General features: G+C 30.2%; 3 protein-coding genes across 3 annotated transcripts in view; 2 read left to right on the top strand and 1 right to left on the bottom strand.

The window, feature by feature from the left end:
• The first annotated feature begins 205 nt into the window (after nucleotides 1-205).
• The window catches only part of san (Probable N-acetyltransferase san), a 31872-nt gene continuing 5908 nt past the window's right edge, over nucleotides 206-26169 (top strand). Inside the window, exons 1-3 of the mRNA XM_067277129.1 lie at nucleotides 206-325; nucleotides 15626-15765; nucleotides 23757-23876. Of these exons, the coding sequence (XP_067133230.1) occupies nucleotides 312-325; nucleotides 15626-15765; nucleotides 23757-23876 (274 nt within the window). The 5' untranslated portion in view covers nucleotides 206-311. The remainder of the gene's footprint in view (nucleotides 326-15625; nucleotides 15766-23756; nucleotides 23877-26169) is intronic.
• Nucleotides 16628-18504, top strand: LOC136980929 (uncharacterized). The gene is made up of 5 exons (XM_067277128.1): nucleotides 16628-16994; nucleotides 17080-17236; nucleotides 17325-17407; nucleotides 18025-18165; nucleotides 18245-18504. The coding sequence occupies exons 1-5, from the start codon at nucleotides 16847-16849 to the stop codon at nucleotides 18463-18465; spliced, it is 750 nt and encodes a 249-aa protein (XP_067133229.1). The 5' UTR covers nucleotides 16628-16846; the 3' UTR covers nucleotides 18466-18504.
• On the bottom strand, nucleotides 18428-21214 carry LOC136980928 (uncharacterized). The gene is made up of 4 exons (XM_067277127.1): nucleotides 21088-21214; nucleotides 20014-20115; nucleotides 19461-19590; nucleotides 18428-19390 (listed from the first exon to the last, which is right to left on the bottom strand). Exons 1-4 carry the CDS (start codon nucleotides 21141-21143, stop codon nucleotides 18527-18529), a joined length of 1152 nt encoding a protein of 383 aa, XP_067133228.1. The 5' UTR covers nucleotides 21144-21214; the 3' UTR covers nucleotides 18428-18526.

The following is a 26169-nucleotide window of genomic DNA, read 5'->3' on the forward strand; positions in this document are numbered from 1 at the left end:
ATGATATTCCAACACAGAAACATTATTATTTTTATAATACTGTAGATAAGAAAAATTTTTACTAAACAAGAATTCTAAACTTTAATTAAAAATTAATAATAAAAATATAACGTAAATTATTAATATATTTTAATAAATAATAAATAATAATTTTAGAAATTATGTTAATTTTTTTTTTAAATTAGGGACGATTTTCAAAATGTGATAGAGGTCGCCACCGTAAAATTCTGAATGGCGGAAAAACTCGTTGTGTGAGGATAGTACAGAAACGTTGGTCAATTCAGTAATAAGTATAAATATATAAACAAACAATGACTAAATCAAGGTTAGTAGATTATATTAATGGCTACGAATATAAATAATTTAAGACTTTCTGTACACGTGATTACGGGATTATATTTGTAATTTATCTTCTAAGCCTATTTAAACGTGGAATTTTAAATATTTGCTCCTAGAAACATTTTCTTTAAAAATATTGAATTAAAAAGTGATCATTTCTTTAATTTATTGTAATTTTTTAAACTAAAAATAACTAATTTTTATATATTGAATGTTGAATTGATGTTGGATTTTATGTAAATCGATACACGTGCTCACTGTGTATGGTCTTCATATTGAATTCTTTTTTAATATATTATTTAAAAGTTTTACGAAATCGCATCGAGGAATTAGTAATTAAAACAATAAATATTTGTAGAAAGTTGTCAATATCTAGTGATGAACTCGTTAGAATGTTGGATTTGAATGATGATTTCAATTTCAACGAAAGAGCCGCGAGAGCTTACTTATAGCTGGGCACAGCGGTAGAGTGGACCTCTTTTGTCATTTGTTTGTATATGGCAATGCAACTGGTGGACGATCTGCCGAGGAGGATGGCTCCCGGAGGACTTTCCGCGGAATACTGGCACCTATTTAGATGTCGCAAATGTGAAGAAAACCCAGAAAACTCTGCCCGGCCAGCCTGTAGGTGGTGCATGAACTGGCGATCGACTACCGGTGTTTGATGGTTTTTTCCGCTTGGTTGTTGGCTGGCGAGTTTTCTTTGGACTTTGTGTAAAATCCCTGGCTATTCCTTTCGATGGTCTTGCCAATGATTCGTTCAAATCTGTAAAATTCCATCTTTTTCTTTTGCTAAATTTTTATAATTTCTCAGATGTTTAGCTCTAAAATAATGTAATCGCTTTACAATTTTTATGATAAACTTATAATTTATTTAGCATTTCAATACTTCTTCCGGCAATTATTTTCTTTAAAAAAAAAACGTTTTCGGTCTCTTCGTTGGCTGCCTTCAGTTATATTTGAGCAGAAAAAAAGGATTCAAAAGCATTTCCAAAAATTGGATAGAGTTTTAATGAAGCTAACGACGTTGGAATATTCTATACATTCAAAATTTAAATTGGCAGATATTCAAATTGGCATTTAAATTTCTGAATGTATAGAACACTTTAACATTGTTAACTATGTTAAAATTCTATGAAAACTTTGGAAATTGGAATAAATGTTGGAAGAAGTATTGAAGCACTAGGTAAATTATTAGTTATCTCATTTCCAGCTTCTATGGATGTTTTTACAATAAACATAAAGAATGTGAAAGGTCTCAAGCAATTTTTGAAGTTCTATTATTAATAATTTAATGTTTTATTTTAAATAAACATGCTTAGAAACTGAAAGTGGTATCTATTGTCAATTATGAGAATAAATGAAGACCTACAATCTGAATAACTTTTTAAATTATCCATTATTTTTACAATATGATTTAGAAAACTGCTCAACTATCAACTATAAACTATCTAGACTTTATTCCTTTGTTAACAAAGGAATAAAGTCCCACCTTTGTGGACAAACATTAATTTTTGCTGAAAATTTCAATTATAAACTAAATGATTTTTGCAACATTTTGAAAAAAGTAAAAAACAAAAAAAGAACAAATGAATCATTTAAGATATTCAAATGATTTCAATAATTGAATGATCAGTATTTTTCAACATTAGTAATGCCATACAGGGTGTTCTGCTCGAAAGTACCCAATTTTAATTTTCCATAAAAAATTAATGATGTATATGGTGTAAGATATATAAAAGCAATAAATGGTATCTAGTGGGAAAACTCATCAAGTTTTATGGAGATTTTTTTTGTACTGCAAGATGGTGCAGAAGTGGAATCGTGTCCCGTTCGCTTTTCTACAGGAGAAAGTGCAGGTCATGGTCTAGTATGCCTGATAGCGTGGCAGCCAACATCTCCCAATCTGATCTCCTTGGATTTTTTTCTGTGGAGTTATATGAAAGATATGGTTTATGCAACTTTAGCCAGAGATCTTTAGAATCTGGGAATGCTATCTTTAACTGTTAATTTTTTTTTTATAGCCAAATCAAATTGGGTACTTTTGAACATCCTGTGATAAATCCTGGAACATCCTGTATGAATGATACCTGGTGATAGGAAATTAAGTAGCAATAAAAATTTGTTGTTGTTGAAAACACGCACACACAGGGTGATTGAAAAGAATTTTACATCATTGAAAGCATGTAGAATTTTTGTCGAAAGACTTACACAATTGGTTGATACATGATATGACAGTCACATAGAACCAAATTGGTGATACAATAGTCACTCCAGCTGAATTCAGTTTCTTTTCAGATTCAGTGCAGCATATCTGTTGTTTTTTCAGTAACTGTGACAATGATTCATGTTATGAGCTCAATGAGATTTGCAGGAAAGAGTGAAATAAATGCTAGATCTTTAACATATACATTGATTGCTAAACTACAATTCTTAAAATCACTATTTCAATGCCATTTTTATATTGTGTATTTTATTGTGTAAATTTTTGTATTTAAATAAGTTATGTAACTTAGGTACTAAACTGGAACTCTTTAATATATATATATGAATTTATGCGGAGTCCACAGAGGAAGTTAATGGATGGTCCTTTTCAGAAACAAATTGTAGACCCCACAGGTGACCCAGTATGACCTACTTATATGCTGCTTTATAAAGTGTTGATTTCAGTTTCATTAGGGGCGGAACATTTTACTTTTAATATATGTACAGATTCTATATGCTTTCAAACTTGTAAAGTTCTTTTTGAGTCATTCTGTATTTTAATTTTAACTTTGCAGGCACTAAGAAGACTTTTTCACATTCATCATGTAGTTTAGTACTATATTTCTTATAATTGCCTAATTGTAATGTCTATATTTATAATCCAAGCTTAAGAATCAGATTGTAACCGAAAGTTAACTATTACATTGTTATATATTTAAAGTGAATGCTAAATAGTTAATTTCTAAATCGGCAAAAACCTTCCATGAATGTGTGTGTTGGCATCTATTTCGCTTAATATCTCAGGACGGGGTGAAAATAAAGTAACGAAATTTGGTATAGTAACTTGTATATAAAGGGCATCGATGCTATTAAATTTTGGTCACGAAAGGTCAAGAGGATGGAGAGATAGAAGGTGATCACGTGTCATATCTTGCAAGGGGTCAGTCTTAATGAAGATTTTACTTGTTAGCATTTACAGTGTTTTTATAAAACCCATCTCTACCCTCAAAATGAAGTCTTTTGCTATTTTATAATAATTAAAAATATATAAAGCCATTTAATAAAAAAATAGTTCGCACCGGTTATCGGTTTTAGAAGGTATTTAATTTTTTTAGTTATTTATTTTGATTAACTAATACAGATAAAGAAAATGTTCAAAAATTGCTCCAGTCCACGATAATGATGTTATTGATGAAAGACGTTAATCTAGCAGAACTAGCATATGAAGTTCAGGGTGGTAAAATTAGAAATAATGAAATTAAAACAGCAACAAAGAAATTCACATTAAAAGAACTTGATGAAATGTTTCATTCTGTGAAAATCTTAAGCAAAAACAAATATTGAACATTTGGTGAAAGTGTTCTAATAAATAGAAACTGCCATTCACTATTAGAGTTATGTACCAATTTTTGAAACAAAAAGTCTTCTCTTGATACATTATTTTTATGAAAATAACTTTATGATTTCTGTTTAATAATAATAATGTTTAAACTTAAAATTACAGTAGAGTCCCGCTAGTCTTGAACTATCAATAATTGGGACTGAGCCCAGTTCGGAATAGCCGAATAATTGAAACAATACAGAAACAAGCAGGTTTATATAGATCCAACACTATCAATGACGTCATCGCCCCACCCTGGACAAGGGTGAAAGTGAAATGAAATTGGCTGTAGGGTTTGGAGTGGGCAAGGCCACAAGCTGTAGGGTTTGGAGTGGGCAAGGCCACAATAATTGACCCAATAAGGTTTTTTCCAAAAATTTTTTTTTGGAAAAAAATCGAGCAGTTTTGGGCCTTCTACTTCAGAAAAATCAGTTGAAAATCAACAAACAGCAAGGATTTCAATGTTTGACAAACTTGATGAAGCCTTATTCATGTGGTTCACTCAGGAAAGAGAAGGGGGACACCCCTAAGTGGGCCTCTTGTTTTGAGAAAATTTCCTCTTCGGTGACCAAAACATGTTCGGACTAGAGGGACTCTACTGTACATTTAATTTATTACGTTCTTCCTATAAGGTACATAAATAAATATCTAGAGTAATTTTTTAATATTTAAAGTTTTAATCATAATTTTGGTAACAATCTCTTATTTCCCAAATGTTACTCCTCTCTATTATCGTGGTTTTGATTATTTCATTGCTTTCCCTGGCAACATTAAACACAATAACTGGGATTTCCCTATATATATGCAAACTAGTATTGTATGAAATAAATCCTACAATACTAGAGGACCATCTATTTTCAGATTTTAATACAAATTTTTTTAGTTGTTCATCTTATTAATGAAATTCTCTTTATTTGAATTTCTTTCACATATATTAAAGCAATATAAATTGTTATTTATGCATCATTTGTATATCATATTTCAGTATATTGTATTATTATAATTATAACGATTAATTGCAAAACCAAAACTTATTATCATTGTGACTAATATAAATGTAAAAGTAAAAATTAACAGAAAATACTCAATAAATTAAGCTTTTAAATTTTTACCGTTTCTACATATTTCTTATCATGATAATTATTTACATGTTGGTAATAAACTAATTTATCATTATACTTACTAATAAAAATTCAAAGTGACACTGCAGTTTTTATATTTTTCTTTATATTAGAAGTCACTGTGGATTTATATTAAGGGTTTAAATCAGTAGTTTCCAAAGTGGGTGCTACTGCCGCTCTGTAGGCGATGAGTAAATCTAAGAGGATAAAAAGAAAATGGGTGGCAAGAGGGTGCTGGAGGCAAGTTACCAAATGGTAACCATAGGCGAAGGTTGGGCATTGACAAGGACAGTAAAAGTTTATTGCTCATGGAAATACATTCCTAAAAACAGTGAGAATTTAGAAATTTAATTTATACTATTTTGTTAATTTTAATCATACATTAATACTTATTTAGGCTGGGACATACAAGTGTATTTGTTGCATGGAAGTATAGTACATTACACACTCGTGGTGTCTAGGCAACGCCCATACAAAAGTATGTTTGTCATAATGGATATACTTTATACACTCACGTATGTCCAACCTTATTGTATTTATGTTCAAACTGATTATTGACTTTTAGTTTAGAGCTTAAATCACTATAGTAACTGTTGCTACAATAGTGTCATTTTATAATGATTGATGCTAGTATTATGATAATTATAGTTTTTGTCTAACAGTAGAATTGTATTTTTTAAAATTATTGTTGTTTTTATTGCTATTACAAGTTTAAATCACTAGTAAATTGACTAAAAAATGTGGAGTGTGGTAAAAGGATCAATTTTTATCAATTTAAGTTGTTTTTGTTAATTTACTAGAATTTATAGCAACAAAACAATTAATAATATATCTGTTGTAAAGGAACAGTATTCTATAATGTCAGTACAACTCATTTCATGTATCTTGATAATGCTATAAAAATGACAATCTGTATCAGAGATTAGTTGAAAATTTCAGTTAATTGTAAATTTTTGCCTGAAACTAAATACATTTTATATTAAAAATATTTTACATGAAAATGTAATTAAGTAGTGATATGATATATATAAATTATATAATTTTAAAACAAAAATGTTCATTTATACAACAAACCAAGACATACACAAATAATAGTAGTGGATATGCTGAGTACTCATATTCTCATTATAAAAATGAATCTTCAACTAACGACCACAAATATTTCAAAATAAATACACGTATCATTTGCTTAATTGAAGTAACATGAAATATATACTGGTGTATAAGACGACACTAAGATTTTCAGCTCGCAATTCTGATTTAGACCTATAACTTTAATTTAAATTGATTCTGAAACATACAACAGGCTATTGGAAAGCTAAAATTGGAATTTGGATGCAGAATAAGATAGTCAATGTGTAAAGCACATAATAAAGCATAATCACTTTCATTGAAACTTTGTCTGCAATAACTTTCAAACATACAATAAATAAATATTTTATAGTTCGTATAAAAAGAAATGTACATTATGCTACAGCTGTTGGATACAGTACGCAGTGTAAACGTTCATTTATACTGAATTTTTATTATTATATTAGTCTCTAAATAAGTTCACCAAACATGAGTTTTATTTGAAAATATTGAATATTTCTAGCCTGCTGGTAGTGATGTTAAAATGCTGTTCTACTTTATCATCAGCAGTAAAGGTTCACATTTCATAATTGCCATATAATTTGACTCAGTTTTGGTCTTTTTTTTTTCAGGCTTAAAAAGTAGACTTATACACTTACAGACTTAATTTATTGCAATTAACTTTAAATTAAGAAAATAAATGTAACGGGAGAGAAAATCAGCAGTCAAATTTCTTAATAATTTACAATTACACTATAATAAAAATAAAATACCAGTAGCAAAACAGTTTAAGATGTTGATATAATAGTGATTTTGCATAAAAATTACAAATATTTAAAAACATTTTTATTCGTATAAGCAAGAATTATTTATATTATTTTTTTAATCTGATATTATCTGAGGTGTAAAATATTTCAAATAGCATACCGTGCATTTGTTCACCTTTGCAACTCTATATCAACTAGAATCAGTTTCAGTTATTTTAAGACTGGCATGTTGGCTACATAGTGCTATTTACATATTGTAATTTGGCTGATATTTTCTTAGATATATTAGGAGGTTTACACTGAGTTGCACACGCCTTTTATCTGTTTATGTAATCAAATGGGAAATAATATAGAGAAGTTAGATATTTTATATATTTTTTTAATGAAATTTGCTTAATAAGTTTATTTTGTTTCTTTAAAAGCTAAATAAATTTTTTTACTAAAAAATAATTTATTTTTAATAGATTATTATTATTATTATTATTTAGACATTGAAAGCTTGATTACTAGTCTGATTTTCTATTACTAGAATGAATATCTAAGTTAAATGAAAGAATTTAGAAAATTTTTGCTTATATAATATCGTTGTGACTTAAGTATTACAATTATTTTACTACAAATTAACATTTTTATGCATAAAAAATTAAAATCTTATAAAAATTGTTGATTTGAAAAAACTTTTCTTACTTTATATTTGTAGGTTTGACTTTCAATTAAACTTTTTATAAAAAATAATTTTTTCTCATATACAAGTATATATGTTTGTGTGTATCTTACCACAAATTTCATATATTTATTTTTAACTGTTCAAAAAAATTTCCCTCCGTTCTGATTTATATACATGAGAATAAGTTATGTTGATAACTTTCCATTACAGAATGCGTTTGTAGACTAATTTCATGAATATATGCATTTAGTGACATAGTTTCTATATGACATGAGTGAATTGTACAGGTACTCTTCACTTTACGACCTATCTGCTTAACGACCAATCGAGTTTCGACCTGCAATTCGGGGAATCCCCTTTCTCGGCTTGAGTGTCGATCGGTGGCGAATGGTGACATGTGCACTAAGCATACTATAATAGGCTAATATCGTACTGTAATAGTCTTTTTATGAATAAATTTGAAGTTTGTCGCATAATTTGTATAATTTTACAATGATCCTATATTCCCAGCACAAGCTCCTCGCTTATCGACCAATTCGTTTAACGACGTAGTTGTCAGAACGGAACTCGGTCATAAAGTGAGGAGTGCCTGTATTTCATCTATGAAGAAGATAACAAAATAGAAAGCGATAATATATATCAATTATTGAAAATTATTTGGATTGTAGTCAACTTCTTGATGATGCAAGCTACAACCTATCAGTCTATCCTCTTTTTTAAATAGCCCTGACAATGCTATACTCCTGTTTCTTCCCAATTCTCTGGAAGAGTTAACGTATTCATTAGGAGTAATGGATACTTAAAAATAAATACTACTTTGACGTATGCTAAATATAAAATTAATTTGATGTATTTCCATCATTTCCATAAATAAAAGTTATCAAAATGTTTTAGGATGAAACATTCACTTTCTTTATATTAACTAGACAAAAGATACAACTAAGTGTCATCTGATTAAATTCTTAGAACTAGCCAAAATTCTATAGATTTACTGACATTGGAACAGCAAAAAATTATTTATGATGATTATTCTTTTAGAGAAGAGTAATTTTAAATAAAAATTGAAAATGTTGGTTTAACTTCTTGATAGTGAATTAAGTCAGAATAGCAAGTGGTATGTTATAAGAATTATGGGAGTAAATAGACACCCACAACTGCCGTAAGTAATCGGGCTGTAATTTGGTAATAATAATTACGAATTACAAATGAATTTGACACTAGAGCAAATGAACAAAATGAATTTGACTACAATGCATCCCCAATCGGCACCATAATAACCGACAATGGTTATATCTTAAACTTATATACACTTGAGGAGATTGGACCGGAGGTTCCGGTAGTGTAACTGGCAATGTATCACACGATAAGCAGGAGTTGTGGGTTTGAGGCCCGCTTTGGGCCAATTCTTTTCTTCTAGTTTAATCTAAATTATTTAATTAAATATTATAATTATTAATTTTAATATGAGATGGCACCTAATGCCTCCCTCTAGTGTCAAATTTGTTTATAATTCATAATTATTATTTCCAAATTATAGCCCAATTATTTACGGCAGTTGTGGGTGTCTATTTGCTATGCATCGGGTTTTGGTTGGTGTTTATATTTGATTAGGGCAACATTTTATGGTTACTGTATTGGATACTTGTGCATTTCAGTATTTTTAACATATTCTTGAAGTATAAAACACATATGTTAACTTAGATGAAAAGCAGTTCAAAATGAGTTATGACATTTATTTTCTCAATAATTTTATTAAATACTTTACCTCAAGATTAAAGTTTCTTCATATTTGTTACTTAAAATAAGCTATTGCAATTTAATTTATTGTTTACATTAATCCAACATAATTATAAATAACATAAAAATTGCTATTGTACATGTTTTTGCATTTAGATTAGTGATATAAAATACATCAGGCATTACTGGAAGTTTATAAGTGGTGTAGTTAGTTTGTTTAAAATGTATATAAATATAATTCAGAAAACTTAAATGTTGTATACATGTAATATATTTAATAAATTATCATAAATGAAATAAATTGCTGTGAAATATCTTGGAAATCAAATGCATTTATTAAATTGAAACATTTTCTGTCAAGTTGGACCATTTGCAGTAATCAAATGAAATGTAGTGGCTGAAAATGTTTCAATTAAATAAATGCATTTGGTTGCCAAGAAATTTAGCATTCTTTATACTAATTTTGTAAATTTTCATGACATCATAACTATTTGCAAGAAAACAAAGATATTTGTTTAATAAGAAGTAGAACTCACTGTGTGTGGCGTTACTAAATATTTTTCTTCTGAGCGCTTTCACGAATGTGTTTCCGTCATCTTCAGGCGAATAAGAGATTTTTATATCAAACATGAACATTCGAAACAGAAAAGAACACATACAAATTTAAATAAAACGATTTTTGGATGACATTCGATATGAATCTGTTGGTTTCTTTTAAAGTAGAGAGCACATAATGTTGTTGTTAAGTGCATTTCACTTAAGTATAGGGCATTTTCTCCATGTCTACGAGGGACACTTCCAAGTGTGGAAAAAATGCTTCTTGCAAAACTAATTAGAAACAAACAAAAGTGCCTTGCAAAAAACGAGCATAACCTCTATGCAGTGCATCTGCAATTTAACAACAGCTGTGATCCAGATACACTTTATGATCAGTTGGGCAAAATACAGAGTATAGCAGCCAGAGCCACAAAAATTCTACAAAAGAAATTAGACAGCAAATTCCAATGGTTGCTATGTTCCATGCACAAGCAACACAGAGTGATGGTGAGCATCCCATATTACAATTATCAGGATCAGATAGTGCCTACCGTGGTACATGAAGTTCTATAACGTGGGCCCAAATACATCCCTCCTCCTAACATCAATCTTGGCCAGTTGGTCCCGGCATCATTGGCAGCACTCAAAGTCGTGCCAGGCAACAACCAAATATCCACAAATGGAGTTACTGATAATTACGAAGCTTGCAACGGCAAAACATGCACCCGATGAGTCCAACACCTTGCAGACTGCCAAACTGTTACACATTTCCTCGCCAAAGCTGACTTAAGGCTTCTAGTCTTGGACAGAGACAAGAAGTTCGTACTGTGTAAAGAAGACAATTTTCTCCTTAGAGCCAATGAGTTTCTCTCCCAGTCACGTTCCTCGGTGATAAGTGAGGATCCTAAACCAACGATCCTATGAAAAACAAAGAGAATGGCATTCCTATCAGGGGTAGTGTCGTCTCTAACTGGGTGCCTTGACCCAATGTTGCATGTCCCAGATTATTTTTTTGAGCCACAAACACACAAGGTGCACTGGCCATTATGACCACTAGTCAACAAGAAATTGCACCCCACCTACTTTTTAGAAAAAGCACTCTCTAAGTTTCTATGTGCATTGATTCCAGACTCAACATATGTTACTTCCTCATCCTTGGCTGCTAAATCCAGTATCACAGCAAGCATTGGTATGGTACAAACAAGCACCTACACCTTCTATAAACTAGATGTGGTGGCCTTGTATCCTTTGGTGCAACGTTTGAAGCTGTAATGCTGGTTAATTCTCTACTCTTTAGGAAGGGCTTTAGTGCCCAGCAGATATTGGATATACGTGATGCGCTGCCTGAACACAGTTATTTTCGTTTCAATCAAAAGATATATTTACAAAAACAAGGACTTCCCTTTTATCTGCCACTCTAGCGGAGCTCGTCATGAGAGTATTTGATTTTCCCCTCACCATCCTTTACCCACTACTCTATTTACGTTATGTGGATGATATTCTCATAGCCTGGAGGACACTGATGAAATTTTTTGTACCTTTGTGCAGCAAGTTTCTAATATATATATATATATCCATCAATTTTACATGGGATAAAGAAAGTAATGTGGCTATAGCTTTCTTAGATCTGTGTATACATAGATCCTCGGAAACACTACTATTCTTCATTCAACACAAACTTAATACGCTACCGTACATCATCCCAGCAAATGCATTCCAGCATGTACATTACGTTGATGCCACCATTGCCGCCCTACTGAGAAGAGCATTCTTGCTGCCATCAACCCAAGAGCTTATATAAGAACAATGAATTAAACAACATTAACTTAGCGGTACATGCAGCAAGTTTCTCACATGCTAAGTACACACATGTACTCAACAGAGTCAAGAAGATGCTGCTTCCAAACACCACATTATCTAACAGGAGGGAAGTTACGCTTGTACAACCAGCATTACCATACCTCAGTCTGCTTTCTCTACGCATTTGCCGCATGTTTAGACAACATGGTCTGCTCCTGCCCCTTTCTTGTGCAGACTTCTCTACAATGGCCGAGACAAGTTCTGTCTTTGAGAAGTCAGGAATTTATGTGGTTCCATTGGAAAATCTGGTAACGGAATAATACGAGATACATTGGGGCCACAGGAAGAATGTTGGCTACCCACTTGACCGAACACCGGGATGATGTGGCAAAAGGAAGGTTGCAACACTAAACTCGCAAGAAGGGTGCACTATATGAATTACAACCCATTATGGGCCCACTCTACTATACTCAGGACTTGCAGTGACCGAAAGCTCCTCTTTATATGGGAGTTGCTATACATAACAACCTTGGAAATGTGCAACGCACCTATTCTGGAACTGCCCAACATATGGATCGCCCTATACAAACAATTAAACGGCGATTTACATCATCTATCACACCATTGACGGGAAACAGTACCATGCATGCACCATATTACATCACATTCGTAACATCGTACGTATTTGAAATCGCAGCGGATTCATATCGAATGTCATCCAAAAATCATTTTATTTAAATTTGTATGTGTTCTTTTTTGTTTCAAACGTTCATGTTCGATATAAAAATCTCTTATTCGCCTGAAGATGATGGAAACACATTCGTCGAAAGTGCTTGGAATAAAAATATTTGGTAACGCCGCACACAGTGAGTTCTACTTCTTATTAATATTATTGGTGTGAATAGCATACTAGACTGTATTAAGATATTTGTTTATTAATGTCAATTATAATATGAGTTTTTGATTTATGAGTAAAACAGATTACATGTTTTAACATTTTATACTATGTATCAGATTTATTACTAGTATACTATATTTTATCCAGAATTATCTGTACTATAAACATGTTTTTAATAAATATAATAATTGTTTTTATCTTTATATTGGTTTAATTTAAATACTGACTAATAAATTTATTTAAACTTTTTTATTACTTCAATAATAATAAGCTTTTACGTCAGCAATAACCAAAGTTCATATTAATCAATAGTAAATTAAGGATTTCGACTGTAAATCAATTGCTGGATTTCAGGCTGTTTATATTACTTTTAACTTAAATTACGGAATTTGGTTTTGCTTAAATTTTAGCCAAGTTTCTTAATTTGATTGATTAAAATTAATAAAAGTAAATAAGATAATCCTACAGTTTAGAAATAAAATTTAACAAATAATTTTTTATATAATTAAAATATAATTTTATTAAGTATATTTTAATTTTTCTCAGAATTTACCAATATAAAATTTGTAATTTTTAAAGATTTGCTTGTAATAGTGTTCTTTTGCCAAACGTCAAAATCAATACATCTGTCACATATACGAGATTATAGAATAATTTAGCGCAAATTAGTTTAATAAATTTACCAGATGCATTTTGCTTATTCTAACTGTTTATAATGACGATAAATTTGTTTCAAAATATCTTATTTTTCTACTGTAAAAGAAAGTCGTCATCTGTTAAACAGAGAACAAACTATTCATAAGGAAATTGATTTTTCTCGAGTTGAATTTATATAATTAACATATGAATAAGTAGCGTGTGTAATTAAATTTTTTTTTATTAAAATATTCAATTTTTGATTTCTAAAAATAATCTATATTTTTTAACATTGTCTATAAAATTTGTTGGTACTTATGGGTTAAGAGGACGCCAGTCGGAAATTGTGATTTTTCCGAATAATGCAAGTTTTTATTTTTCAAATTTAAAGAATTAAAACAATTGTTGAATCAAACAATAAATTAACGATTTACAAAAGGGTTAGTTTTAATATTTAACAAATTTCAAAAACTGCTTACTTCTTACAATTGCAGATAACGGTTAATGTTACCTATGGTGCCAAAATGGCGGCTTGTCTCTGATTCCAGCAAACAGTAGAAACAGTGAGGACCCACGTTCTAACCTAACCTAACCTATTCTAATAAATTACCATAATTATTATCAACCAAATTATTAGAATAGGTTAGGTTAGGTTAGAACGTGCGTCCCCACTGTTTCTTCTGTTTGCTGGAATCAGAGATGTGATATCAATAATCACCCTTCTTGCTGTTTTTTCATTTTTACAACTTAAACAGTAATTTTTTTCTTCTTTTTAGAGTTAAATTTACCAGTCTATTGTTATTTAGATAATTTCATTCAAAAACGCGATTTTGATCGCAATTTCCGACTGGCGTCCTCTTAACCCATAAGTACCAATTTGTTACATGTTAAGATCTGTGTAAAAATGGTTTTAAAATATTAAAAATATTACTGAAATACATAAAATCAAAAAATATAATAATAAAAAGGAACAAAAGCTTTCAGATGTAAATTCATATTGCAATATATAAAACTAATGAGCAGTTATATATTGTGACACTTATCGTCACTGGGGTTTCTCAAACGGGATCCCGGTTACTTTTTTTATCCCGTTTGCCAGTATGTCTCTTTGGAACTGCAAGTACCAGAAAAACAATTTTCTTGCATAAGCACACACGTAGCCAAGTTCTGGGTATGAAAGTGGCCACAGCTGTTGAATATCATTCATATCAGTTACAATGGCTATTATCTTGTCTAAATGCATATTTCTTTGTTTTGTTTTCATAAAACAATGGTAATATTGCAGCTGCATTTTGGGAAATTTGCTGTCATAAGACTTTATGCTAAGACAAGGGCCATTGACTCTACAAGCTCTCAAAAAAATGATCACAGGGAAACTGGATGTCTAGGAGTTCAACCTAGTTGAGGGCACAAACCTATCACTTCACAAATAATTGAAGATATTACCACAGCTGTTGTTGAACAATTAGTGAATAATGTTCTCCAGTAGCAAATGTGCAGTATCCTGTGGCATAGTGTGGAAGAAACTGAGAAAGTTAGTACATTGTTGTTTGCATAAGATGAGCTACAATCAACAGTTACTTGCTACTGAACAGGAAAACTGGACAAAGGGTTTGCTGTTCCACATCAGTGGAACAGTGAATACTTGTAACCGTTGCATTAGGACTTCAAAAAACTCTCTTGTTTACCAGTAGATTTACTGCATTCACCTAAAGTTAGTCTGGTGTGGATTCACATGTCACATTTATTCTTGGACTATTCTTCGAAAAAATTAGTTTCAGTGGGCCTATGATGAGCTCTGATCAGAAGTATCAAAAGATGCTCAACACTTTTGTCGTAATCCAACTTCAATGGTGACAATGTCTCCACAATTACTTTCATGCAAGATGGAATGCCTCTACATATCGGGTATTGTGTACAGTAGTTTGCGACATCATTTCACTAATAACAGAGTGATTAGCTGTGTGTTTTCTATCACCTGCCAACCTCATTCTTCAGATCTTAAAAAGTGTGATTTATCAAGGACTTGTTGCAAATTTAGCAGTCTCAAAAGGCAATATCATACTTTATTGAGAAGAGCACAGTGGATTGATTGATTGATTATAGTCAGCTGTTCACTTTTAAATTTTACATTTGTAGGATGAGGGCTACATTGAGCAGTATTTCCAGCATCGCTAAGTCTCTGTATAACATGAATGTCTTATACAAATAAAATGTTTGTTGTTTACAGTGCCATAAGTGTTACAGTGATGAGTTAGGTACTAATTTTTGTTTTTATGAAAATGTGTCTTGCAAAGCATGTCCTGAAATGTCACCATAGCCTATTTGGTTACATTTGGATTTCTAAATATTTCACATCTCAGTGATAGGTTATAAATGAATTTTTCTGAGTATGATTTACTAATTTTATGGAGTAATTGTAAATATATTTGATAGTAAGAATTCTAATTAAAAATCTATTTTCAGAGGTGGACGAATAGAATTGGGAGATGTGACTCCTCATAACATCAAACAGTTAAAAAGATTAAATCAAGTTGTTTTTCCTGTTAGTTATAATGACAAATTCTATAAAGATGTTCTAGAAGCTGGTGAATTAGCAAAGTTAGGTAAGTCATAAGATTTATAATTCAGAATATAAATACTGACAAAGCAAGAATTGATTGAATGACTATTGATAAAATTCAGAATCAGTTATCAGTTTTAAGTGAATGTTATGAATAAAATGTTTATAATCATTTTGATATCCTTCAAGTATTTTAAGAAAAAATTATTTTATGAAGGTGAGAGCACTTACAATTTATTTAAAGATTGATATTTTTATTGCTTTGTGTTTAGTTGTATTTACTGATTTCTTTACTGGTTATTGAGGCCTTATTACTAGACTTGTCCCGATTGATTCTAAAGATGACAATACACTCTTCTTTCAATACCCTTTATTTTAAATTGGTATGCATTTCGGACTGTTAGTCCCTCATCAGTCAATTTTTATAAATAATTACTCTTGTTATTTTTTAATAAATACTAAACCAACAATGTAACAATAATATAATTACATTACATAGGTTTATAATAAATTAATGTATTCCTAAATTTCTTCCTATAGGGTTGTGTTCAAATGACAGGTGACCTCTTTTCTATTCAGTTTGTACATTTTCACATCGTTAAACTGTAAAATTCCAATAATTATAAACATTTCTAAAATATTTATAAAGTATACGTCTAGGAGAGTTTGAAACATGCCCTCCATGCTGAAGAAAGTGTATCAGTCTCTTTAATGCATTTTAGTGCTTGTTCTGTTTTCCTTACGGAATACCTGATGATCATCATTACAAACAGACAAAACATTTGTATAAGTAAATATTTTTATTTTCTTTACTCATTTTAAACCAAATATTATCCCAACACTTACATTTATAACAAATTTTAGATAAATATCTTGACATTTTGCAATACTTACAACTTAGGGTGGTTTCACACTATGACCGACTGGTCCGACCGGTTCGACTCCAAGTCGTGTTGCTATGGCAACAGCAGTCGTCCCACCGACTGGTCGTTCCAGTCGGACAGATTTAAAAAGTTAAATATTTGTAGTCGGATCGGAGCAGTCGGTGAGCTACAGCCAATGAGAGCTTCGAAGCTATATCCAATCAGAGTTTAGATTTATCCAATCTACGTCGAAGTTAGAAAATGGCGGAAAGTACGGATTTCTCCGAAGTTTTAATAAATGAAGTCAGAAAATATCCGTGGCTTTACGATATTCGGCGAGCCGATTATAAAGATAATATAAAAAAAAATAATTCTTGGACGGAGATTTCCAAGATACTAAACGTTGAAGGTAAGTGATTGACAATATCTAATAAGTTATCACATTATAAATGGTCAACACATATTTCAGATTGTAAATGTAAAATATTTTTCAGAATCATTAGTGAAGAAAAGGTGGCAAAATATTCGCGACCAATATAGACGAAAATGTAAAGAGGAGAATCTTCCTAGTGGTTCTGGAGGTCGCAAGAGACAGCAATGGACATATTTTAATATGCTGTCGTTTCTGCGACCAGGCGTTGAACAAATAAAGTAAGTTATCTGATTATTTATACAATAATTATCTATCTATTCAATTTTTATAATAAAAAATACTTTATCAAATATTTTATTTATTAAGCACAATAAGTAATTTTGTCGAGGAAAAGGACTCTTTCCAAAATTACATAAATCTGGGAGAAGCAAACAAAGGAAATAATTCAGGTTTGTTTTAAATATATCCTCTTATTTGACAATATTAAGAAATTAATGTTTGATTCTATAGTTTTAGTAATTAAAAATTTAATAATCCCACAATAGATGATATCATACAGAGTATGGTAAAAATTAGTTTTATGAAATAAATGTATACATAGACAAATGATGTAAAATTAACTTTGACTCTAAGCTTAATTACTGCTTATAAGAAAGATATCAGATTTTTTTTATTATTTTTATAAAACTAGAATTTATCAATTATATATTAACTTATATTAAATTTTTTTCTGTGTATCTGCTAATTAAAACAGTAAAGCACATTTATTAATAGAATAGATAAATGTACATACATTGAAACATTTATATATGAAATAACATTCTTCATATCCTGTCCATTTATGCAGAGAATAACTTGTTCACTGTTTTTTTTTTTTATTATTTATTTGGGAGGAAAAATTAATATAACAAAAATTTACAGAGTTTATTTGATTAGATAGCATTACTCAGTATGACTTCTATAGCATTTAAAACATAAATTGATATATTTTAACTATTTGCATAATACATGTTCACAGCATTTATCTTAAAATTTTTAAATGTATATTTTACTTTAAATTTTATAGAAGACTCAAATAAAGAATTTGAAAATGTACAGTTAAACACATTCGAAATGCCCTGCCCAGAAACCATATTAACCGTAGAAAACAATGACATAAATGACTGCTTAAAGGCTTGCAGTTCAACCTCAAGTTCAAGTGGCTCAAGTAAGTAAATATAATTTAATCTTATCATTTTTTACATTGTAAGTTTTCTTTTTCTATAAATGATAATTTGTAATTTCAGCTGGATGTAACAAAAAGAAGAGAAAAAATGATTGGGAGAAAGAATTGTTTGACCTTCTTAAAACTACAAATACTCCCATAGTGGAAACTAAACATGATAGTAATTACCATTACTTCATGTCACTATCAGAACGTTTCCGCGAAATAAAATGTAAAAAAAAAAAGAATAATTTACGGAAAAAAATTGAAGAAGCCTTTGCAGAAGCAGAGGAATCGGAATAAAAAAGTTTATTTTTATATGTAAATAAAATTTTATATTTTTACAGTTTTTTACTTGAATAATTTATTTACACAATTCTGGAGTTGATCCTCTTGTTACAACTTCAGTCTGCCAAGGAAGTTGACCTTGTTCACTCATAAAAAAGTCTTGATATAATTCACGAACTTTTTTAGCGTCACTACCGCTATTTTTAAAATAGCATGTAGTAGTGTCTGTCATTGCTTCATTTGTTTCGGTTTCCTTACGCCACTGACCTGGATTTATTACACCATTAAATCCTTCGGAATCCACATAATTGCTCGGGCAATAAGCTTCTTCCTGGGACAGACATCTTATGTCACATGTCCTAAGATAATTATGTAGGCATACTGTTGCCTGTACAAATTTCACAACATTTTCAGGATTAGCATTTATAATATTTTTAAATATGCGCCACCTGGCTGCTAATATCCCAAATGTATTTTCGATAATGCGTCTTGCACGAGACAAACGATAATTAAAGACTGCCCGTCCAAGTGGTAGATTCTTACCAGGGTAAGGGCGTAATAAATTTGGAAGGAGAGGAAAGGCCTCATCCCCCACAAAACAATACGGAACCTTAATATCTGTCCCTGCCAATTTCTCATCAGCAGGAAGATCCAATTTTTTTTGTTCAATTAATTTGCCAAATACAGAATTACTGAACACTCCTCCATCACTGCAGATTCCGGGTGCACCTATGTCAACAATTGTAAATCTGTATTCAGCATCACAAGCAGCCATTAAAATGATACTATTTGTACCCTTGTAATTGTGATAAACAGTTCCAGAATGTTTTGGTTGCTGAATAACAACATGTTTACCGTCTATTGCTCCTAAGCATTGGGGGAAGTTGCAATAGACATTAAACTTTTTGCTGATGTCAATAAAAGTTTTTTTATCAGGAATCTGAAATAATAACATTGTTAAATTTGAAATGATATATTCTTTAAAAATTCATAAAAAGTTTAATGTTTACCTTCAAATATTCACCAGAAAGCACAGTCCATATTGCATCGCATACTCGTTTCACTATGTTATGTGTTGTTGAAACACCAATGCGATAATTTAATGCACATATTTGTTGCTCTCCTCCATGTGCAAGAAATCTGTTTTGTTAACCGAGAAAAAATTGAATTAATAAAAAGTTACAAAAAGTAAACTACTATTTAAAATTAATATGCAGTTCAGTCAACCTGAAGAATTTATGATGATAATGTCCATAAGGAAAATCCAAGATACTATTTTCCTTACAGGCAACATTATCTAGATTCTTAAAGATTAAGATTTTTCAGATTAACTGGTTAGTGCAATTGTAATTATTTGCAATGTAATATAGAAAAATTGCACTAACCAGTATTATTTATAAGATCTAATCCACCTGACTTTTATTTTTTAAGCATGTTAAATAAGAATTATAGAAATATATTACAATTTATTTTGCTAAAATAAATATAACATATACAAATACTTTGTTTTGGAATTATATAGATATTGAAACTTGATTGTAAAGCCTCCTAAATGATACAAACCTTAATGTCAGTGCGAGTTGTTCAGCAGGTGATATGCTTTTCCTATAGGTTGTGTTTTTACGAGTAATTAGTGGGCCAATTTTACTCAACAATTCATCAAATCTAAAAATACAAATAAATATTATTGAAAGTCATTCATAAGTTCAATTTTCATCTGTTATGTAATTTTGACATTACAGAAATTTAATTTTTTTGTGAAAATTTTTAAATATTCATCTGAAAGAGAATAAGAATTTCTATAGTTTTTTCATTAGTAATGAAAACTTTATCTGGCTTGCATGAAATGTGTTTTAACTAAATACATTATAATAGTTTATTATATATTTGTCAACTTGGACATTAATCATTAATACGACAATTATACTGGTGTTAAGCATTTACACAAAAATGAGGAAGTTTTTCAGAGAACACAGACTTTCTTTATTAAGCTACCTGTACTTATACTCACAGGTAAGCTTAATGTTGGTAATCTTATTTGTTCTTTTTTACAAGTTCTCAGATACTTCTCTTGATTCTTTCTATTTCCTTTGACAATCTCTTACCCTGCATTTTCTCACTCACCAGAATATTGGCTGCTGAATTATTAAAATAAAGGTAGATTAATAAAGAAAGTCTGTTTTCTCTGAAAAATTTCCTCATTTTTGTGTAAAAGCTTAACACCAGTATAATTGTCCTGTTAATGATTAATGTCCAAGTTGACAAATATATAATAAATTGAATCAGGATGGTATAGCAATAATAATTAACATTATAATAGTGTTTCTCAATTTTGAAGTGGATTGTTTTGGAATATAAATTATTTTAGGAGTGCAATGCAGAAAAAACAAATTTTAACATTAGAAAAACAAAATTCAATAGTTTATGCAAATGAACTAACATTATAAAAATGCTATATTATAGAACTAACTAAATCATTTAGCAAAATATTCTGAGTTAGCAGAATTATTCAATCTACATTTGAGTAGTTTGTATATAAACTCGTATCTCAGATCATACACTAACGATTTATTAGATTAAAATAAGATTGAAATAAATAATAAATAAAACATGGAATGCAAAAGTGTCAAAACTTACCTTTCTGGGCTCATCCTGAAATACATATAATATCCCGATTTATCACATATCCGCATTTGCTGCACAAGGCTTCTATATTCGCCCTTTTCCTCTCGCTCCAATAAAATAGGGCGAACCCAATGCTTTCTTTTCATGCTGAATTTCTTATAGATAAGTAAAACTGTTGCAGTTCTTTTTATTTCAGACACGAAGTGTTTGACACCTTTGACATAGTTATTACTGATACATTTATTTAAGTTGATTGATTAAAAGTGTAATATACTTTTTTCTCCCAAATTTTAAAAATTTACTATCGAAACGTTTATCAAAGAGGTTCGTTAACTGTCTATAACCTGTGTGTTGTTTATAAAACATTCCGATAGATATTGTTGCCAAAGATATGGCCTGACGACAAATATTAGCATATTCAGGACTACAATTTCTGGAAACAAATGAAATATGCTTTAAAACACTTTGAAACGCACGATCGCTTTCCATGACGGCCATGTTTTCTGTCTAAATTGAAAAACTTACCATGATTCGCTAGTGTTTTGATCTGTAACACGCGTTCCGATTGGTCCTTACGAGTCGGCCACAGACATATAATCGTACTCAGTGTGAAATGCTTTACTACTAGTCGGTCCGATTATAGGCTCGGTCGGGTCGGACCGGTCGGACCAGTCGGTCATAGTGTGAAACCACCCTTACTGTTGTGCTTCGTTTACATTATTCTCTTTCCTTCTCCACTGATCTCCCTATCAGACAAATATGTCTGCCATTATGTATATAAATCATAATTATTATTAGTATTTAATTTTGTTTTTTTTTTCATTTTATTGCCTCTAAATGCTCATTTTAGAAGTATAAAGGGATGAGAATTTACTGAATAGAAAAGAGGTTATATATCATTTTGAACAACAACCCTATGGGAAGAAATTGAGGAATACATTAATTTATTATAAACATATGTAATGTAATTATATTATCGTTACATTGTTGGTTTAGTATTTATTAAAAAATAACAAGAGTAATTATTTATAAAAATTGGCTGATGAGGGACTAACAGTCTGAAATGCATATTGATTTAAAATAAAGGGTATTGAAAGAAGAGTGTATTGCCATCTTTTGAGTTAATCGTGACGAGTCTAATAATAATAGCCAGTAAAGAAATCAATTAATATTTTTATGTAAGATATGTTTGGAAATGTATTCCTTCTTTGATAAAACAATCATTAATAAGAACAAAATATTTTAATTACAAGTGTAATGAAGTTGAAATTTCCATGTAGTCTCTCCACTGTCTATTTTATATGTTTCATTAACTTTGTCTCCATTTCTTAAGAATGTGCCATTCATTCTAATGCAATGTCTAGTTTACTAAACTTTATCTCTTCATTACAGACCCTCTAATGGTGATTACAATTTTATTTTACTCTGTTTTACTTATTTTCTGCTTGTTCATTGTATTAACTAACTATTGTTTTCGCCATTAAATAAAGAAATGTCTGAATAGTTAGATATCCATTTCTCTCTTTGTAGGAACCCTCTTATATCAGTAAATAATCAAATCAACACTTTAATTTTATTTATTTTATTTTATTTCGTTTCATTTAGAATTATTGGTTGATGGACATATAAGTTTATATTGCTTTCTAGCACCTAGCACCTTAACATTATTTTAGGAATGTTTTTCCGATTTATGAGATTTTCATTTATGAGAGGTTTTTGAGGCAATTTATTAGCATACGTCATTCTCAAAAGAATGATGTATCTAATAAATTGGAGTGTATAGATAAATCTGAAAAAGAAACTACATACACCAAATGCCCAAAAGCCAGTGAAAGGAATAAAAATATTTACTTATAGAAATGTTTTTGTTTATTTGTAATGAACATCATCAGGTATTCCATAAGGAAAACAGAACAAGCAATTGAAATTGAACACATGTAAATACTTATTGCCTTGGTAACACAAGCACAAACATGCACAGCTTACCAAGGTAAATTAAAAATTGTAATTTTAAAATTAAATTGCCTATATATAGGTGTACAGAAATAAAAATACGGAAGTCCTAGGAAAGTTTGAAACATGCCCTCCGTGCTGAAGAAAGTGTATTGGTCTGTTTAATGCATTTTATTGCTTGTTCTGTTTTCCTTATGGAATACCTGATGATGATCGTTACAAACAGACAAAACGTTTGTATAAGTAAATATTTTTATTTTCCTTTATTGGTTTGTGGATATTTGAGTGTCTAGTTTTATTCCAAACAATCAGTTTTATTGCTGTGGCAAATGGTGTAAATAAACTTCATATAAAGAATGTTTTTTATAATTTTATAAATTATTTTAATATTATTAAAAGATATATTAAGTTTAGTTATACTAAAATAACTTATTTTAAACTTTAACATGTTTCTGCATCATTTCACCTTCGTTACAATGTATCAGAACCAATTTTGTATCATTTGGATGCTGGAAGTTTTTAATAAATTGTATGTGCATTATTTTTTCGGATGTCAGACTACCTTAAAGTGTAATAAACATTTTTGAGAAAATATTTTATTGCTTGGCTTCTTAGTTTTCCTAAGAATATTTAATTATAATTGTTTTTCATTACATATATCTTATGTTCACTTAAAAGAAGTTTATTATTACACAATAACAATAAATGTTTTTCGTTTTTTTTTTTAGCTTATTATAATGACATTGTAGTAGGAGCTGTTTGTTGTCGTATAGATACCTCAGAGAATTCAAGACGTTTATATATTATGACTTTAGGATGCTTGGCACCGTATCGACGTTTAGGAATAGGTAAATTATTATTTACTTTTTATAATATCATATGAGATGAATATAAAAACTGTTCACTGAATTATTCAGTTTCAAATTTTATTTGAAGTTGGAAATATGATTATTATTTTATATTCAATGAAAATTTTAAAATGTATATATATTATATAAATGCATCTTTTTATTATATAGCTTAAATAATATGTAATCAACAATTCAGTTCCAGTTTCTATTAATCAATTACCAGTTTCTATTAATCAATTACCCAAATTCTGGATTTTTCAACTCTAATGGTAGACAAAAACTGTCCTCAAAAATATAGTGTTTAGGTAATTGATCTAGAAATACAAAATGCATGGGTAATTCAAAAATTAAATTAGTCATGTAATATACAAGTTGATGCAAATTAACAATTTACTTTTTGACTTATTTCCGTATTACTGTTAGACACTTGTAGTGGTGGCCAGAAACTTACGGATTCTGTCAGAGGAAAAGTTCTTTGGTTGGGCATATAGTCAATTGTTCACTACTACTTTCACTTCTTCACTAGTGAATTTGTTACCGTGTAGTGCTTTCCTTAGAAGTCCAAACAAGTGGTATTCAGTGGGAGCAAGATCTGGGCCATAAGTGGATGGAGAAGAATATCAAACTTGATCTTTTTAATGGTTTGCATAATTCTGGAGGCAGTTTGAGGACACATTTTCATGAAGCAATAAAATCTTCTTGAACAGCAGTCCTTTATGTTAAGTGTGAATTACAGGCTTGAGAATGTCTTCAAGTAAGGCACAATATATGCACTATTAACAGTTTGTCCCTGTTCGTGAAAATCCATAAGAATATGATGTTTCATATTTCAGAAAACAATCAACATGATTTTTTTGTTAGAGAGAAAACTTGTAACCTTTTCATGTTGGTGAGCTTGGGTGTTTCCATTGCATGGTTCAACTCTTGTTCTTGGACTCATAATGCCTTCTCACTTCTCATCACCTATGACTCTCTTTGACAAAACACCGAGATTTTCATATTACTACTAAAATCAGCATGCAACACAAATTTGTTATTATTTATGGTAGGTAAAAACTACCTATCATAACTGGTCTTGAAAAATCAAACATTTAAGTTCATTACTTAAAAAAATATTTTAAATAAATTTCTAGAATAGCATTGGAAATTACATCAATAACAATTAAATTTAAAATTGTCTTAATTTTCACTTTAATATTAAAAGCTTGCAAATGAATGTGGTTATCTGCAATTTCTCTTGGAAAAGAAATACAGTAGATTGCTTATTGCAATTACAGATGTTGTCAACAGTTATTTTGTGTTAAAATACAACGATAAAAAGCTGTCTTTTCACAATAGTTTTTTTTATCTGTTAACAGAAAATCAATATTAGAGCCAAAAGATGTAATCTGGCAATTATTTGGTTTTAATCTAAAATTGGGTTTGTGGATGTTTATATTAATCATAATTAGTCTTAACCAGTGCATTATACACTCATGTTTGTAAAAATTGCAAAGCCATGAAGGAATCATGCAAATAAACAAACTTACAGGAAATGAAAAGCAAGGTATGACATGCAAATGATTAGAGTATCAGAGTTATAGTGCATGCATGGGCTAAGAAGTACCCTCTGAATGGTCGAGTTAGGGGGCTGTCCATAAATTACATAAGGTATTTTGGGGTGGGTGAGGGTCAAGGATTTCTTACGATTTCTTACTCGGGTAGGGGTAATAGATCTCGTCTTACGTAATATTCTTATTTTATTTTTTGATCTTGTTGAGTGGTGGAGTTTTGAATTTGGTTTTAATTGGGCAGTTTCTGTTAAGAATGCTCGTTGTACTAATGCCATCTCGTGACGTGATAGAATAATAAATGTAAAAAATGCAAAAAATAAACTTAGATGATGATTACCAAAGATTCTTCAAGTCATATAAAAAAGCACATGCCGACAAGAAAAGTGATAACGTTTAAAAAGATGCAAATCTTGTATGGATCGAAGCAAAAGCTTGATACAGCACTGATATGGAGGGGTTCACTACTTTTATACAACAACGTATAAACCATTACAACACTCAAGATAAAAATAGAAAAGTTGGCTTATTGTTGTATTTTAGTAAGTACCTTACTAAAATACGACAATAAGCCAACTTTTCTATTTTTATGTAAAGTAGTGAACCCTTTCGTATCAGTGCCGTACAGAGCGTTTTATATTAAGTTGCTTTTTATACTTGTTTGCTTTCATGTCAATAAAGTGTTATGAACTTGATATATATATATAATTGTTTTTTTATGAAACAGATTCATTATAACC

Source organism: Centruroides vittatus, unplaced genomic scaffold, assembly GCF_030686945.1.
Source record: "Centruroides vittatus isolate TY-2023 unplaced genomic scaffold, ASM3068694v2 contig_738, whole genome shotgun sequence".
Taxonomy (NCBI): domain Eukaryota; kingdom Metazoa; phylum Arthropoda; class Arachnida; order Scorpiones; family Buthidae; genus Centruroides; species Centruroides vittatus.

Excerpts from the sequence above, each read along its gene's own strand:
- LOC136980929 (XM_067277128.1), top strand. The coding sequence starts at position 16,847 with ATGGCGGAAAGTACGGATTTCTCCGAAGTTTTAATAAATGAAGTCAGA. Across the intron at positions 16,995-17,079 it reads CAAGATACTAAACGTTGAAG|AATCATTAGTGAAGAAAAGG; the intron begins GTAAGTGATTGA and ends AATATTTTTCAG. Across the intron at positions 18,166-18,244 it reads CTCAAGTTCAAGTGGCTCAA|CTGGATGTAACAAAAAGAAG; the intron begins GTAAGTAAATAT and ends TTGTAATTTCAG.
- LOC136980928 (XM_067277127.1), bottom strand. The coding sequence starts at position 21,143 with ATGCGGATATGTGATAAATCGGGATATTATATGTATTTCAGGATGAGC. Across the intron at positions 20,116-21,087 it reads TTCAGGATGAGCCCAGAAAG|ATTTGATGAATTGTTGAGTA; the intron begins GTAAGTTTTGAC and ends TTGTATTTTTAG. Across the intron at positions 19,591-20,013 it reads CAACTCGCACTGACATTAAG|ATTTCTTGCACATGGAGGAG; the intron begins GTTTGTATCATT and ends TTAACAAAACAG.